At 31.4% G+C, this 19666-nt stretch overlaps 1 protein-coding gene across 11 annotated transcripts in view; it reads left to right on the forward strand.

The window, feature by feature from the left end:
* The window catches only part of sei (potassium voltage-gated channel seizure), a 153193-nt gene that overhangs the window by 61422 nt on the left and 72105 nt on the right, over positions 1–19666 (forward strand). For all 11 annotated transcript variants that reach the window (XM_018457746.1, XM_018457764.1, XM_018457802.1 and 8 more), the window contains exon 4: positions 849–999. In XM_018457746.1, the coding sequence (XP_018313248.1) occupies positions 849–999 (151 nt within the window). The remainder of the gene's footprint in view (positions 1–848; positions 1000–19666) is intronic.

A 19666-nucleotide genomic window follows, 5' to 3' on the forward strand; every position in this document is an offset into this window, starting at 1 on the left:
TATCAAAATATAAATTACCTGTATATAGAACGCTCAAGTTGCTAGAATATCAAAATTTTTTTGCAACATTGTTTATTATGCTTTAACGTCCTATACTTAATAATTTTGATAATCTAAAACAAAATTATTTTCAAATCCGTATCTAGCTAATTTTTTAGTTTTACTTTAACAAAATTGTTCTTTCCATATAGAAGTTTTATGTAAAGGGATACGAAAGTATAAATATAAAGAAATAAAATGTAAAATAAGAATATAAAATTATAAGACTGAAATGTAAATATATAGAAAATATTAACTGGAAGTCCATCCTAAATCGAATGGCAAGGATTAAATAATAAATAAATAAAAATATAAAAGTGTCTCGGGGTAATTTAAAATCTTATTGTTTCTTTAAAGAAGAAAATTAGCGATTGTTGCGAACAAAGACCTCGTGCATTGAATAGAAAAAAAAAGAATAGAATGATAACATCGTAATCAGTATCAAGTAATACCTACATATATGCGCTTTATCGCGAATTGTAACTTTAACGTGACTTGTCTATAATTGAGGATAGCATATGCACATGTTTCGTGAACCTGTCGCGTGTGTCAAGTATTCTACAACGTGTCAAGTATTCTACACATCCTGCATGTAATCCTCTGTGTTTTGCGTACATTAGCTGAGCGTCGAGGATATAGATAATATAAAAAAAACTGTTTGTTCATCGCATATCGACCATCATAGTTGCGTAATTACCGTCTCTTGCGGCGATAATTTATGCAAAAGCGTTGCGCTCTTTACACACCGTCACTCTCTAACACCAACTACTAACAGTACTAATGAGACTCAATGACGTTGACTCGAGCAGTCGACAGGGCAAGGGCGTCTTTCCGGGCTGGCCTGTCGAGAACTGGTGTCGTTGGTCCACCGAGGGTCCGGAATCGACCACGCACGACGTCTAATTTGCCTCACCGACTTGCTGACGGGACCATCCTCGACGAGGACGCTTCTGAGAACTGGTGAGTCACTCTTGTCAATTCTATAAACGTTTTTGAAGCGCGGATTTTGCTTCCTTTAACTTTAACGAAATTTAATTCTTATAATTTTAATAAGGTAGAATTATCTTCCGTAAACTATTTAGTATTTATCTAATATACATTTGGAAAAATTATGATATATTGTACACAATAAATTGTGTTTCTAATATATTTTATATGTCTCAAACGTCTACCTTTATAAATGTTTATGTCAATTTAACACAAGTTGAGTCTATTAGGAAATAACACAAATATTATGTAAAAATTAACATAAACACTAACGCAATTTGTAAACAAATTGTGGAAATATACTTCTTTAGTAAAATTTTCTTTAGTAGAATTATTAACTTATAATACATTAAATTAATTCATTTAGTTTAGAATTTACGTTTTAAAATACATTACTTTTATGTTAATTGTGTTCATAAATTGTGTTATTTTAAGGAAGTACATATATTCTCACTTTTAGTACCATTCTATATAATCACTTTTTAGGAATTCTTTTTTTTAATATAACAGCCATAAATTCGAAATTTGTTAAAGAACCCCGTACAAATCTTACGGGAAATGGGTTTTGGTCAAATTGTTTCAAATTTTAATATTTTGTTTTTTGCTCTAGGACTTTCGAAAGATCATATTATATCTTATTAAAAAAATAGTCCAAATAAATTTTTTAATTAACATTATGAATATTGTTTAATACCGTCATGGATATATACCTACTGTATACATATATGCCATGGAAAAAACTGTCGAATATAATCCACGAAAAGAGTATCATATTCTTCAATATTTCGAAAAATATTATTACGGTATAAAACATCCTGGAAAAAAGCTTTACTTTATTTTCTAATTCTAAGAAACATATTAGGATTTCCAAAAAGGCAAGGAAATTGACGAAAATCAAGCACTGTGTTTGTGAGAAGCAAGGGGACTCATGTCAAATACAAAATGACTTTTATTGTATAGCTAATTAATAATTAGAAGTAAATCGGTTTTTTTTTTTTTTTTTAGATAATATATACGCTTATATCTTAACGATTAATCATATTTATCGTAATGAGTGGAAGAGCGATAATTAAGATACGTGATTACAAAAATTTCTCAAGCATTATTTCTATCTGTCACCGTGTAAGGAAAACTAATCGTGTTATAGAGCGTATACCATCTGGGAATACAGAATCTGATTAAACAGCACTACACGGCAATCAGAGTAACGAAGCGGAAGCTCTCTCTCGCCTTGCTAACGATATTGCAATGTATCGCGATGCGTCAGTGGTATCGCAACGATGAGTCGAGCAATCAGCGGGCCAACGGATGGCCTTTTCGTTACCCAATCGATTACCGCTGCAAAGTAGCCGGGAAGACATTAATAGTGCGAATAGCGACTAACCTACATATCTAATGCCAATTACTTTAAAACTTTAGTCACGATTCCGAACGATAACAAGATTGAGGCGTCAAGTGTGCGCTAGCCTGTCCAACTCTTCTTTTGCGTTTAGTCCTTTTGTATTCCCAACGTTCGCATCCTTAAACGAATTCTATTATCGAATTATCCTGTACGTAGAAGGATGTCCCGGACTCCTCTCATACACCTTCTTTCTTATTTACTCGGATGTGCTTTAACAACACTTTGAAATTTATTTTAACTTAGTTAAGAAAGAAAGACAACTCGAGTATTGTGCGTGCTCGTTGCGAGTATTATCCATTAACATTTTCGAGACAAGATCAGTTTTTGATTATAACTGGACTTTGTCGAAACGCTCTTGAGTAAACAGTCATGTTCAGTAGAGAAATGTCAGACTGACGAGAAGATCGACAAACAACCATCGAGCCGTCGGTCGGCTGCAACGAACCTTGTGTTCGATGTGCTTTTTATGTCCGTATTTATAGCCGCGTTTCTGCTGAAGAACTCAGCTAAAATCAATTTTGAGACATGATACAATTTATGATAACAGATAGATCTTGAGAGTCAATATCATATTCATTACGTTATATTTACAATAAGGATAAAGTTTGTCTTGAAACACGCTTTGATTTTTGTTCCTCATGATTCCATTATTAATTCTTGAAAGAAGCTATGCATACGTATGTTTGTGTGTGTGGTCTGATTAATATTTTAATCCACAACAAAACATTCTTATTATTCTATAAAGAAAAGAAAATCATTACTTATGGAAAAAACTTTTAATATATTAAAACTAAGAATTATATAAAAAATACCAACCTTCAGATTACATTTTTACGTAAATTCTAGAAGAATGTTAGATAATAATTTTTTTATATTGCATATTGATATATGGTCTGTTCTTTTCAGCGGAACTTTTTACATCGTTCATCCTTTCTCCTTTTCTCTCCAACGTTGAAGAGAAAAGGAAGAAAATGAACAATGGAAGAACTTCAGCTGAAAAGAACAGATTTATAATAAAATAGTTTTTGTTCGTGAAATCAATTTGTTTCAATTTTGACGTAAATATTTTAATGATATACAAACGTATCAGTAGTTACATATTAAATTTGTATTTATATTTATATTTAATATTTATTTAAAGAAATTTATCTATATTTTAAGGATATTGAAAAATATATTTACGAAAATTAGTTTATTATTATATATTCCTATTCATATAATATTTTCCTAGGAAAAAATGTTTTATATATAATTATATATTTATATATAAAATTACATATAATTATATACAAAATAAAAAAATCAAACTAGCAGATAGCGATAAATATCTATCGTTCTCTATATTATATTATTCCTTACTTACTGCCCTATCATGTATTGATAAGTTATTTTAAACAAAATAAATTTACAATTATTTACGCGAATTAATTCATTCATTGCGTTTGTAGCTACACTGTTGGAAAATTTGTGTTGAATATAACACAGATTATTATTGTGTAAAAAAAATGATCACACAAAATGTTATGCTGACACAGTTTGTAAGCAAACTGTGGAAATATATTTTTTAGAATAATTAACATTTATGATATGTTAAATTAACACGTATTTCATTCATTCATCTTAGAATTTACATTTTAAAACACATTATTTTTATGTTACTTATTCGCTTACTTATTGTGTTATTTTAAAAAACGTTGAATGTTAATTTAACACAAAATCTTTAAATAACATAATCGTATGTTAAATGAACACTAGGATAAGTTAAAAAATTCAACGGTTAATAAACGGTTAATAAGAACGTGAGTGAACCGTTTCCAACACAAATACACAATGTTTTTACCGTGTAGTAATTAATTGTTCGTAGAAAATAATCGTATACATCATGTACGATTAACCTCAAGAGTGCAATTATTTTAATTAGTAATATGTACGCGAATGAATGTAATGATAATCCTGCCTTTGCGGGTTTATGTTACCTCTATATACATATCGCTCCCTTACTTCTAAAAGTAACACATCCGAAAAAATTAATAACCCTATTCTATAACTTTTATTAAGTGTAACGATCGTTATAGTCATTGAGAGAGTTACAGAATAGGGTCTTAAATTTCCTAGAAAAGGGAAAAAGTAATTTTTTAATTTGATAGAAAATATTGATTAATTAAATGATATCGATAAAAAAAATATATTCTTAACAGATCAAATGTCATTTTTGTCATTTTCGTTTCACAATCCTTAAAAACTTCTTATGTTGTAACAATTTCGACGTTTTTTTTTTACTTACACTTTCTTCTTGTGACGATTTGATATTTTATGAAGTTACACTAGTTCACTTTTAATTGATAATGATATAGTAATGTTTATCTAATTCATTCATGATAATAATTCGAAACATGTTTTTTTTAGTTGTGTCATACTTTTAAAGTAAAGTAAATCTTAAAATATTAAACACTTCTATTATACACTTAAAGCCATTTATGATGTTATTTTTAATTTATCGTATTCGACAAAACCAGACGATATCGCATTTCAAAGCCATGTTTTACGAAAGTTTTGTTTCAAAAAAGAGACGTATCCTATACCTCTCTGGAAAAATATCTCGTGTCGAAAGATCGGAATTGATATCGCGTACTGTACCCGTTGGCATTTCTCGATTCGAGTTCAACCGAACACACGGTGCAGTATCTGGTGGCCAGCGCTTGGAAATCTATCTACGACCGCGAACACGCTCGAGTAAACAACCGGGTGTTGCGGAAATGACGACCGTATGCGCAATGCGATGAAAGAATACATAAACAGCGATCGTCCTCGTAATCATCAGAGATCGATTCCGTGTTTGCCCGAGTTATTCTTCATTAAAGTTACGAGTCCGATGAAGAAATATGCACCGATCATCATTTACGTACACGATTTACGAACATCGAGACGGTTATTAGGAACCGAAATTTCTGAAAACAAATCCACCTTCATGAATTCTTTTTATTCTCGAAGTATGATGTCGCGCTTTCCGTGAGCTTATTTCCGTGTTCTGGGAGCGACCGATCGATATATATTTTTCGCCGCGAGCAATTTCGGCCATGGCGGTTGTATCATACAATTCTGAACGTAGAGAATCTTGGAAATTCCAATGGTGCCTTCTCGAGTTGCTTTTAATAAATGGCGTTGCTTATTCTATACTAAGAGAAAATATTTGATATTTGTGATTACATTTGTAAAAAAAAGGTATATAAATAACATATGTAAAACTTACACAATTTATAGAGGAAATATATAAAGCTGTGTAAATTGTTTTTTTTTTTCAAAAATTAATATTTTTACATCTAATTGTGTGAATATACCTTTATATTAAATGAAAAATTACAATAACAATACTATATTTTGTAATTTCTGTATAAATGTGTACAAATTTCTGTAATATTATTAACAATGATAATACGTCACACATATTATTATACTTACATTTTTATGTTCAGTCATAAAAGCACAACTTACAAAAATAAAATTATTCTTTTTATAGTAATTAAATATTATAGTTGGATTTTGCAGAAATAAATTTATAATTGAAGTTAAAAGCGTCTAGAAATAATGACGTATTAATTCGCCAACAAAATTACGTACAATTTTTCTTAAACTACGTTACTGACATACGAACATAAAAATGCAAATGTAATATGTATAATGTATTATTATTATGTTATATAATATTATAGAAATTTGTACATTTAGGTACATAGGAACTGTAAAATATACATGTTATTGCGATTAACAAAGAAACTATTAGGTATAACCGTAATTTTTCGTCTAGTATAAAGATATGTTTATATTAGGTAAATGTTAGAGATGTAATTTAAAAAAGTATTAATTTTTTAAAAAATACAATTTTAAATATTTCTACTAAAAAGTATAATTTTTAAAATATTTATGTAATTTTACATACCTTCTTATAGTATAGAAAGGGCTTCTGACATTTTAAGTTGCAATTATAGTCATATACATAGATATATCAAAAATTTTTATTTCAGTGTACATTTTTGACTATTTATTAACAGTTTTATTATTTATAACTCTGGCTAAAAATTGTTATTCTTTTTATTAATATACGTAAAAAATGAACTTAATGGAAAAAATGTTAACTCATGTTACCCTTTTCATTCGCTCGCCAAAACAAGATCGATATAGTTTATTGTTATTTATTTTTAGATCGAAAAAAGAATTATTTATGGCGGACATTAATTATGCGACATGGGAAACATATCATGATTTCACGATATGTATTAGCTCGATGGGACCGAGAAATTTAATTTCATTTCTCTCATTTGTCTTTTAATGATAACTACGAAATTTTCCACACTGTTGGATTTAGCTTGCTAAAAGTTTCGTATATATCGCAGTTTATATCATAGTAAAAAGACAGAAAAATATGTTTTCACCAGAAAATTCTCAATAAAAGACACCTGAGGTAAAAGATACATCTCTCCTCAAAGCCGTTCATGCTCAGAGACAAATGTGATTTGTGTCCGAAGATATAACTACAGATGAAGAAATATAAAGTAAATAGATCGAAATAGATGTATATATCGTGTTTCACTACGAATCAGTGATGACGAAAAGATGTTTTGCTTAGTTTCCTCCGTTGCCTTTGATGAATAAAATAAATAACCACGAGCATGACCTGATAGAGAAATCAAATTTACTCCAGACTCACCGCAATTTCCACGAGTTTTAATGAAGGATGTCGGAAATATGTATCGTAATCTGTTTAAAATATTGTATCAGCATTACTTTATTAAGCCATCCAGACTAAGTAAACGATTACAAACAAATACGAATGAACAAATTATGATGCTGTTTGCATTCATTAAAACAAGTTTTTCATTCGTATTTATTTACGTTTAGTTGATCCGGTTTTCTTGATATAAAATATGCTTTTCTGGAAATTATTTAATCGAAAAAAATTTTTTATTTGGAATTTTTTATTCTTATTTAATAATTTGGAAATTGCCAAAATTTGTTATAGTATTTGCGAATTAACTTTCGTTGATTTTTTTATATCCTGTTTGCCTATATGCACTTTTGCGCACAAGTACAAATTTCAGAAACGAAGTCACTTTTGCCTACATGTATTATTGTCTACAGCTCGATTGCCTACATGTACTATTCTCTGATTTAAAAACACAAATTCTGTTTTAAAACACAAATTTTCTGCTCTAAAAATACAAATTATTTTTTATTTAACTTAACTTTAATTTTACATTTATGCGCAAAAATGCATATATATGTAGATAATCGATCTGTAGGCAACAGTAAGGTACCTGAGACGAATAAGGCTCAGGCATTAAATAAGACCCACTTTTAAATTTATTACTTTAAAACTCATAGAAAGTAGATAAAAAAGAAGTAAAGAATTGGAATCGCGGTAGCAACACGTTTCTTTAACACAACAAAAACTTGTGTGTATGAGGCTAATATGAGCCATTTTTATAATAATCCGCTATAGAATTTACCAGTATATAATATTTCGTAATTTATTGTTCATTCATTATAATATTATTCAACTTCCTAACTACAGAAAATAACTAATAAATCAATTTTTTGAAATAAATATAAATATTTTTTTTTAAACAATATGTAAAGGAGAAGATGGTATTATGTATATATTGTGGCCTCCCTTAATATCTCCGCTATTATATAACAAATCTTAATGATTACTTACAGAATTATTTGTTTAGCAGCTTTGTCCTTTTAGATTAGTCACACAGGAGGCAAAATGACATCAACATTTTAATTAAGGATGTTTTATACATATTTTCAAAATGATAACAAAATTATGAAAACATTACAGATTATTCTAAATCACGTTTAAAAATAATACAATAAATTTGGTGACGCTTTGCTATCTGAATCATAAGTTATTTTAATAAATAGTAGTATTTTTTTAATCTGTGCTCTCTAATAAAAATATATGAAAATGTATTATAAAATAAATAATAAAAATCTCAATTTTTTTATATAAGTACATTATGTATTCAATATTATTTATGTAGAGTTACATTGAGATGCATAAACTAGTTGTCCAGTAAATAAACAAAATATTTATTTGTCTATCTTTGTAACTAATCAACTGAATTGTAATGAAACTTTGCATAAATTATTGAATACCTATTTAAAGTACTTATAAAAGAAAAATGTAAATTTTTTTATCATTTTAAAATTTGTAATTTTTAAGAATAAAAATAATTAATAAAATAAATAAGCTATAAAAATGTGTTATTAAACAAAAATATAATCTTATTCACACAACTTTCACACATATATATAGTTTAATCGAAGTGTAAATATTAAACATACTTCCAAATTTAATTTTCTTTGCAGGGACTGTACGTCTAATGTTGTATTTACGGCTTTTATTCTTTAAAATCACAAAAATTACTGAACATATTTTAAACATTATAGAACATGCAAATGCAGTGGCTTTTTAAAGTTTTTAATTTTCACATATTTTCACAAAAAATCGCGAATACTGACATCCAAGGAGTAATGTGCGGCCGAAGTAGAGATGTGCACGAGATGAGATGAGACGAGATTTCTGCAACCTCGATCTCGATCTCGAAAAATCTTGGAACATTCATCTTGATCTCGGATTTTCGAGAATCTCGAATATCTAATCTCGATCTCGTTCTCGAATTTCGATGAGATCTCGACGAGATTGGCGAAAAATAATTTAAAAAATGCAAAAATAGTTTTATTTGCGAGTATAAATAAGTGTATTTATTACAATTTTACAAAAAAATACTGTACATAACTACAGGGTATTTCTACCTTAACTCTACTCCTAAAATAATATGAATAATAAATTTTCATTACAGCTGAATCCTGTTATAATAATCCGTTATAATAATCATATAATACCATTTGTATTAATTTAAACACTCTGGATTATGTTAGATAATTGATGATACATGATACCCTGTAACTTATGGTAACTTATGTGTAACTTATGGTGCCCCGATTTCCCCTTCTTTTTTCAATATCATTTGATTAATCATTAATTCTCTGTCAAGTTAAAATTAGTTTGTCCCTCTTTTTTCGGGAAACTTAATTTTTTGAGTTGTCATTTTTAAAATAAAGAAACGATATGTAAGTAAGAAGCGATATGTCTAAGAACCATATAGGAGTAACTGTCAGGGAGCGATAATGATGGTTCGACTTCAGGATTGCAAGCTCGTGCATGGCACGCAATGCGGCTTAGACGGAACATGGCATAAACCATGTCGAGGATCGGGAAGCACGAAAAACGACAGAGAATAATGCGATCGCGCTTACGACCTTGAGGCAGACAGAAACGAAAGGAGAGACAGGTGTAGAGTGCAGGGCGGACCTTTTCAAGGTCACGTCGCGTCGTCGCGAGCGAGCGTTGCACGCGACATGTCGAAATCGAAAAGTCAGTCCTAATCGAGTTGCGAACACAATGCAACGAAGATAAACGTTGTGGTAGCAACTGTAAGGAGAATGCGAATTTGTCGAGTTTGTATGCGATCTCTCACGAGCATAATAAACTCAAAATAAACTGAAACCGAGCAGTTTCCCATCGATGTTGTAATACCAGCGTGATAGCTGGTATATACATGCATATTCAAATTACGTTTTTTATATCACAAGAAATAAATTAGAACGCATGATTGCCTATTTATACGGTGTGATATTAGAGCGGTATGCGTATTTCCATTACGTAATGTTGCAAAGTCAAGCGCTAAATGCAAATGCAAATTGAAACGAACGCCTTGCGTATTACTACGTCGTAAACATCACATTCTGTTTAAATTTCTTTCTAATCTTATGAATCATGAATTAACTTTTCATCGCATAAAAATAGCTACTGAAAAAATAGCAAAATAGAATTTATTGTTTTTATGCTTCATTAAAGTAAATGATCTTCCAGCTATACTACTAACGAGACCAAATGAATAAGAAGATTCATCAGCGACAGAAATCCAATTAGGACAGTGTATTTGTACGACACCGCGAATTTTTTATGTTCAAGTGGTTTGTGGAAACAAGCGTATCGGATGCGACGAAAGATCTCATGACGGTATGAAATAGCATAAAAAATGGTAACCAAATGGTGGATCGCCAGGGAGAAAAAGTTTTTCTCTTCGAAAAGTTTGTGGTGAGATCGCGCATCCTACGAGCGGTTGGAAACTCTATTTTTCGCGTTATAAAACCATGACGTCTCACAACTAAATAATCCGAAAGCTCCATTAAAGCGACGGTGACGGTGACAAAGAGGAATATCCCCTCGGTCTTGCTGCACATTTCAAGGCGAATCACGTCAGGCACGCAAAGTTTAAAGAGATGTTTCTGTGATTGCTGTTAAGACTATGCGAAACAGAATGGAAACAAGTTTCCGTTTTTTGCACCCGGGTACAGCTTTGTATATTCAACCGAGTCCATGTGCGTGTCACTTTCTTCATCTATGATAGACTGCAGATAACTTTCATCGCACGCTAAGGCCGAATTAATTTTAATTCTTTTAACAAGGATAGCAAAATGTGTCCAGTTTTGCCTTGAGAAGTGATTGGCAACATGACTAAAAAGATATGTATATCGACATTTCTGTCCTTTATTAAAGATTCACTTTTTTAAAAAATCATATTGATGATAATTATGTAAATATGATAATTATACGAGTTTTATATGTAGAATTAATGTACAATTGAATAAATTATTTTATAGTTGCAACAACTATTTTATTTCATTTCAACTATAAAATAGCAATTATAAAATAGTCTGTTCAACTATGTAAGAGTAACGATGCGATTTAGTATTATACTTACAATTGGAGATATGGTGGTATTGTGTCCTCTTTTTTAGTGTAATATTGAAGGTTGCATTTGTTGCTACTGATACATAATTTTATATTACATTACGATTTGTAGAATACTTAATGAATGAAGGCGATTGAATGAATAAACTAGCATTCGTTTGCGCTAAAAGATCTTATCTTACGTAAAAGAGTATGCGTGACCATGAAATGACTCAAGGAATACATTAAGGAATGTAAATACGGAGCTGTGCGCTTTTATATCTATTCCAGGATGATACCAATCCGGAAGTATAATGATCGGTAATACTGGGTGTACGTTTTAAGAGCAATTCTCGTTAGCACGCAACATCGCGATATAACGAGGAAAATAAATGAGAGTAGTTACGTAATATATATAAATTTGCTACATAAATTAGTTAAGCAAATTTTCCAATTTATTTATAATTCAAGATTCAGATAGAATTTAGAAAGTTTAAATAGATATTTCCTAGTGTAAAGGCTGTGCTCTTCATTGATCGTATCTTGCAAACGATGTAAATACTCAATATTAAAATTTTGACTTTGAAATCATGGTTATTAGCTTCGCGTGACGAAAATTATCCTAAGAGGTATAATGTGTTTAAAGAGAGAGAGGAAATGTATCAAGAAGGCACTGCTTTTCGGAATGTGATTATAAGCTGATAGCGCAACAAAGTTTTCCGGCGCGCAAAGCATGAATATAAAGCGTGGTTTGATAATACCAACTTTGTCGAAGTAAGCTAATTTCAGCCTTCATCCATCCGGGCACAAAGCGAGTCGGATAATCCTCTTCCCTACAACCCGGGCGTCATTTTGTTCGCGGAAAGTTCGCGGCTAGAAGGAATTTAGGATGGCTCTATCGATCCGCGTTAAGATTCATATCGTAGTTTTCCAGTTTAGGCAGACGAGAAATTGACGTAATTAACGAATACTCATGAGCTCAAGAGAATTCCAGCCAACTGAGAAATCGATCGATGATATTATTTGGGCAATAAGCCGGAACGTTCAAGTTACATCCTATGAGGATTTCAAACCTCAACTCAACGATGACGTTGACAAATGTACCAGCTTTGCTATCTTCCGTGATGATTATGAGGTTACACTTCCGCTTGTTTTCCCTAGACATCGCACATGATCACCATGAGTGATTTACAGCCGCCATTAAGCTCAATTCTATCCGGGACACATTGAACAATGTCCGGCACAGTTCTAGACACCGTTCTAAAATTGTTGTTTCTGAATCGTAGGGTCAACATCAAGGTGATCTGTCAAAGCATAGTTGAGACTATCTAATCAAAATCTGGCCAAAGTGGATTAAAAATAGCGAATAGAAAGCATTTGCTTTCCTTTTCTTACTTAAAATGAGATAACCTTGGCCTAGTCGGAGTAACTTTGGCCTAAATTTAAAAAAATGCCTAGACAGCACGTATGTTCAAGATCAGGCCATAAGACATCTCCAGACGTCTTTAAGACATTTTGAAGATGTTTTACGATCTTTATATGCGTATTGTTTGGGTTTCTATTTTTTTTCTTTTTTTCTCTCATTTTTCGAAAATATGAATAGTTCATAACTGACGTCCAATCGTAAGACTAATTCACTTTAGTCAGACTCTGATTAAAGGATTTCTAATGCATAACAAGCTCATCGTCTGCATCGGCTCTTACTAATAACAAACTTCTTCGAAAATTTTGTATTTATAAATCTTTGTTTCGACGGTAATATAACTATAACAAATCCATTTTCTAATTAAATAAGGAAAGAACCAATATGGTCAAGGTTAGATCTTGTCTAATAATATTTTTTATGTAAATCCTTAATGCATATCTTTTAATTATCTAGCCTTGACTGCATTAGCTCTTTTCTTACTCATTTGATTTATTCTATTATATGACTGTCTAGAATAACTTATTATTGTTTATTTTTTAATTACCTAGTGAAATCATGATAGCCAGTGTTAGTTGATGAAATTTTTTATGGTAATTCAGAAAAGTTATTTCGCTCGTGACAGACATGAAGCAGCATTACAGGATTACGTTGACAGTGAGAAATGTACTCGTAAGGTATGTCTCGCCCTGCCAACAAGATAGCGGATGCGTGCGAAGACCGGAAGGGAAGGGGCGATACACCACACTCTAGGCAGTGAATTTCAAGGCGACGAGGCGTATTTCAGGGTGAACCGTGACTGGCACGCAACCGCTATGACGTGCGCAAAGCTTCGGGCACGAATGACAATGAGATTTTTCGATGACCCTTACTTGATAAAACGCCGCGAAAAAAATGTAAAAAGCGACGAGCAAATAATGTGAAAATGAGTTGCCAAGCGCGACTCGAAAATTGCCAAGAATGGTGATAATTTGTTACCTGTTTATTAGTTTATCAGACATTTATGTTTCTTAACACAAGAAATATTAGTCTCCGTTTTTTGTATAAAATGCTTCATTATATTACGTGAAAACTTGTATTTATGGATACCAACGTTATTCTGAAATTAATTGAACAATCATGTAATATTTATTTAAAATATTTTTCCAAGAGAGCTAAAGTTAATCCAACTATTTATTTTTCGTATTACTATTATGTGGTTGAATTACACTTTCGTAACAATAAATTACACTTTTATTAACAAATTTATGTGTTGCGCAAATGGCCACATTCCTCGCAAATCTAATTAGAATAGAAGAACGCAGTATATTACATTGCAGAGCTGAATTCACAAAAAGGAAATCGCATGCTAACTTGAGATTTAAGATATCCGTAGAATTACCGCGAAGATTTCTTCAAATTAAAGGTCGCCAACAACTTTTGGCAGAATGAAATATACCAATTCAACGGGGAAATTTGATGTTATGCACGTTCTCAAAGACCTTCGCGTGAGAACACGCATTCGTTGATTATATGGATAAAGTAAGTTCGTTTTAAAGTTAATTAACGTAAGAAGCATAAGAAAAGCTGTTTTTGAGGTCATACCTTTGCAATATAATATCGTGAGACAATTACACGAAAAAGCTAAACAACTAAGTATAATTAATCATAGCAAAATGAAATCATGACGAAAGTTCCGTTCGTGGAAAAACCAATGTGTCTGAGTAAGCGATACGATAACGATGTATGTAGGTTAAACCTTCAAAAGAGTTTTAGGAAACCGAATTTCTTTTTATTACAATTTAAATATTGTGTAATTCGTTTAACAACAGCCATACGCGTGCAATTATCAAATATCGAACTAAAAATGTATTTTCAAATTCTAGCGAATATATCGTTGTGAATCTGATTTAAACGATCAACATGCGAATATAATTTTCCGCTCCAATTTTCTCGTATACATTTAGTGACAGTGTGCACGAGCATAAGGCGCGAAAGCGTAGAGGAATTATATATAATAATTGATAGATTTGTTATAACGCAGTCTATATTTTCACGCACTACGATCTAATTGAAATTTGCGTATACTGCAGTCGATCAACTAAAGAAATTAATTTTGTCATCGTGAAAACTCTGTGACAGTGGATTTCAAAAATAAAAAAAAAACAGATTTCTTTTTACTTCAGAATAAAAGGATTTTGCATTATAAATTGTAATGATAAAAACAGTCAAAGACGAATTAAAAATATAGGATGTTAATTGTAATTAAATTTAATGTCGATACATTAATATTACGGGCGAAACTAGTTTCGACTTATATATAACAAAAATCTTCATCAGTCGCGTATTAAAAAAATCAAGTTAAAACATAATAAATGTCACAATAACAAGTTGATATAATTAATATATGATTACAATAATTATGTCCATGATGTTATAATCAATCCACAGAGTCTCACAGTATCAGGTTCATTAAAAGTCCTCGGTTGCTTTCTTGAAATCTTCTGTTTAATAAAAAACATTATAATCTTAATTATTCCAAACACAAGTAAACCATCATGATTTGTCAGTGTGATCAATATTAACTTTAATACATAATGTGCCAAAATGTGTTAAAATTTGCACATTAGATATCGTCAACAACTAGTTAAGAATGAAATGACTGCTGATCGTAACCGATTGTGAGAATTTTGATAAAATGTTTTTCCTAAAAAAAAATATAGAATTCATTTTTCTTGATATTTATTGTTGAAACGTTTATTAATATTTACGTGAGTTCCATCCTATTTCATATCTTTTGTTTTTATAACTTTATAAATATATCGAGGCGGAAACTTTGCGTTGTTGCGCGGTGAGTTGATAACGTCTTTTCAAAACTGAATCTAAGTATATCCATGACCACCGCCACTTAGTCATTGTACTATATTTTGATTGTTTACACTACACTGAATGTTTTGGATGAATGTAAAAACTGAATTCTAGAACAATAATATAAATATTCAAAGAAAACACATATCCGAGTAAAAAACTTTCACATCCGAAATTTAAAAAAACTGGTTTTTCTGGGTTTTTTAATATCTAATCGCGTTTTTCACTGTGTGGCAGAACTGGTGCACACTCAGTGCATATTAAAGCTGTTGTACACTAACCTAATCTGAATATAAAAGTGAGATATCTCAATTAATAAAATACTCAATGTATATTTTATCAAATACTACAATAAAATGTATTGAGGATTTCGCGGTTTAATTTATTTCTATATTTTTATTAAACGTACATATTTATGTCAATTTGTGTACAAAGGCTTTAAAGTGCACTGAATGCGCACCAGCTCTGCCAGTGAAAATCGCTATAAGTTTCTAAATTTCTTTGGTAACTTTTATCTCTATCTCTGTCGAAGTATATTTTGCTTGTCGCTTTAATAAAAAAATATAAGTAAGCATTTTCTTCACAGCGACAAGGCGTTCTTTTTTACAAATGCGCATAAGATTGCGACAAGAGAAGTTACCTTGAAACAAGCAATCTCTTCGAAAGAGTTCAACTAGAAAAAGTACATTAGTGTGATAGTCTATTTGTATTTCCATCACAAAGTGCTAAAAAGGTTAATAATTTGGAGTAGTGTAGACGTGGTTTCATCGTATATAGGAAAAATATTCAAGCTTCCATAATTATGCGAGTGTTATCTTGTTCGAAAACAAATTATCACTACAAATGCGCCGTTTCCGTTGGAAACGTCAGCGACGCGCTAATGACACGCCAGCGCGGAAATTATTGACATGCGAACGAATAAATGCTTTCTGATATTTTTTTGTCCGAGAAAATTACACAAACGACTTTTTCGTCCAGATGCCAAGTGCATGGAATAACGAAAGAAATTATAGATTTGTTATTAATTTGGATCAAATCGAATCTATTAGTTTATATTTAAAAAGTGATGTTAACTAAAAGAACTAATTAATTTCAAGGATCGCACAAAGTTACGTAACTCATATAAAAAACAATGAATGTAAAAAAGAATGAAGTTTATTTTAATAACAATAATTCAAATTTGCAGACAACATGAAGAATATAAACAATAGTAAATTGTAAAAATTCATACACTCGTCATAACCGAATATAAACATGACGTCATGACCGTCATGACTGTTTTCATTTATTTGTGATAAGTGTGATAACAACTATAACTGATGTGAATGGATTCAATGCACTCGTTAGCTCCGGAAGAAGCAGGGAAATTTTTGGACACGTATTTCTTGCATATTCACAATAATACCTTTTATATTATACAGCCCCCCTTTTACATACGCGTCTTAACAAAGATCGACCTGAAAATAGTTAAACTTTTTTTTTATCCGAGCAAAGGAACAATACTATTACGTGCATCTATTTGTATTACGAAATCACTCTGTCAACACGCCCGCTGGGAATCGATGTCAGGGTTACCTTGCTGCTGTAAACGTCGATAAATCTACCACGCGCGCGAGTCGGCTGATCGCATCCGGCGATAAAGTTCAGCCCCTTGCGACACGCGGAACGCGAAATACCTGCGATAAATATTGGTGCAAGATTCATCGATCTCACTGGCAATAATCAACTGTTGTCTTTCGTGGCCCATAATTCTATTCGTGTGTTATAATTCTAATGCTAAATAATTTCAGCTTCTCAAGAAGCAGACGACCGATTCTTTGAAAATGTCTTTACGTACTTTTAATTATTAATGACAGTTAAGCTTAATGCATAATTGAGAAGCAGAGGCAATAGGAACAAAGAATAAGAAATTTCAACCTCTCAGATTGATTCTGAGAGGTTGAAATTTCTTATTCTTTGGTATCTAATGGCGAATTCGATTGGAAGCAGTAGTGCGTACTGGTGCATATGAAAGCAGAGACTAAAAACCGAAATACTTTTATTAACAACTATATACCGGTATCAACCATACCTCTATTCAATAGCGGTATACGAAAAATCGAAATACCAGTATTGGACGTCAAATACCGGTATTCAACTGAAATTTTCATAATACCGATATACGCATAATATTTCGGTAATACCTATTAATTTCTGTACCTATATCCTAGTTCTTTTAGATATTTCAGCAAAATTGTTCTTTTCGTATATTGACTCAGGATTGATTATTTCAATTCTCCAGCACCACTTTGTGCTTTTTAAGGCACAGTCGATATCACGTTTTATTAAAATTCTTATTCAGATTTCAACATATAAAAGATTAATAAAATACAGTTCAGTTTTTATTATAGTAAAAACTTATTGTTAAATGTTTTACAAGTGTACAAGATTTTTTTCTACTTTTTATGTAATCCGAAACCATAAAAAATATATGCTGTTTCCCTCAACGACTCAGAATGTAAACTACGATCGAAAATTTCAGAGTGATGCTGGAGGATTAATCCCTTGCATAAAAGGTTGTTTTGCTCGAAATTATAATAAAAATCAACAATTTATTTCGGAATCTCAAAATCAAATATTCAAGAAATGGGTTTCCGTCGTCGTGCAGCATATCGCATCTTCATTTCTTTGAATGATGAACCGTTCGCAACCGTTGCAACTTCGCTCATGCATACAAATCGCTGAGCCGGGAAGGGGGCGGGAAGGCAGAGAACGCCAAACATTTTCGAACGAGAGTTCGCGAAAGGGATCGGACAAAGGAGAATCTCTCTTTATGTATCGACGAGTTGCTTGTTGCCTCTTATGAAGGTTTCGTTTCCCGCAATGATTCTCTAATGTGTATCGAACACCAGTGAACATTTTCCAAACGCGAATATATCATCCACGCTCTTATCCCTAATATTGTTAGTACAGAAATTTTGAAAAAATCGGTGGATGGTTCGCTATTACAAAATTCTTGCAAATTCAGCCTAACGCTGGCGACCCATCGACCGCAAAAATTTTCCAGCGAATTAAACGGCTCCCTTCTCAGTTTCTCAACCCTCTCAGTTTGTTATCCTCCCCGAGTCTGAGTTTTTACGTTCAATTAGCAGACAAACGGCGCGGACGGGGACCAATTCTATCGAGCGTCGACTAATCTCGTGTTAAATCCTTGGCACATTCAGCGCGGAATTAATTAATTTAATTCGAATGACGGTAATTAAATGCTGCACTTGCGACGGCGACGTCTCGCAAAACTGCAGACAACCCGCATCGTGGATAAAGTGAAGCTGTTAAGAGAATAAGTCATCCCATCGTTCTACAATTTCTAATTGATGTTGTAGAATCCGATATATTGTCATTATTTCTATTATATTTCGTGAAAATGTCTTTCTCTCGCGGAATAGTAACTAGTTATTACATAAATATTCACATTTGAATAATCGGCTTTTAATTTGATCTAATTAAAGGAAGGAAAGGGATTACGAAAATTATTTTATTTTATTGAAATAATTTAATAGATATATATGTGATATATAATTATTTTTGAGCAACAAATTTATTAACCAGTTAAAATGATATCAATTATGCTATAGATAGAAGTTCTTCAAATACAGACCGTAATTTATAAAAAAAAACTGAAGAGGAAGAAAGTTACGGAATAAAAAGGGAGATATCAGAAAATCCTACCAATTGATATATGTACAATATAACTTTACACATTTATAAATATACATGCACAGATTTCGTTACCAAATTTGGTAATTCAATTACATGATGGAATAAGAAAAGTGAGCTATTTCCGTGGATGCGCAATAGCCCAAAAATAGTGGGAAGCTAACAACCAATCACATCACTCAGAGAAAAAAGTCGTATCAGTAACTATAAATTTGTAGTGAAATAGCGCCTCAACTATATACATATTATTAAATTCTAATAAGAATACTAGATTAAGTGAACTAAGAAAATATAGTATATTAACCATATAAACAATTTATAAATGGTTAATATTACTATATTTTCTTAGTTCACTTAATTTACTTATTGTTCTTATTAAAGCTTTATAATACATAGTTACAAATTTGTGTATGCATTTCTTATTTATTTTTGTCTTCCAAGTTTGAAACCAACGCCTTTTATTGTAAGC

The sequence above is a fragment of the Mycetomoellerius zeteki genome, unplaced genomic scaffold (genome assembly GCF_001594055.1).
Source record: "Mycetomoellerius zeteki isolate Tzet28-1 unplaced genomic scaffold, Tzet1.0 scaffold114, whole genome shotgun sequence".
Taxonomy (NCBI): Eukaryota; Metazoa; Arthropoda; class Insecta; order Hymenoptera; family Formicidae; genus Mycetomoellerius; species Mycetomoellerius zeteki.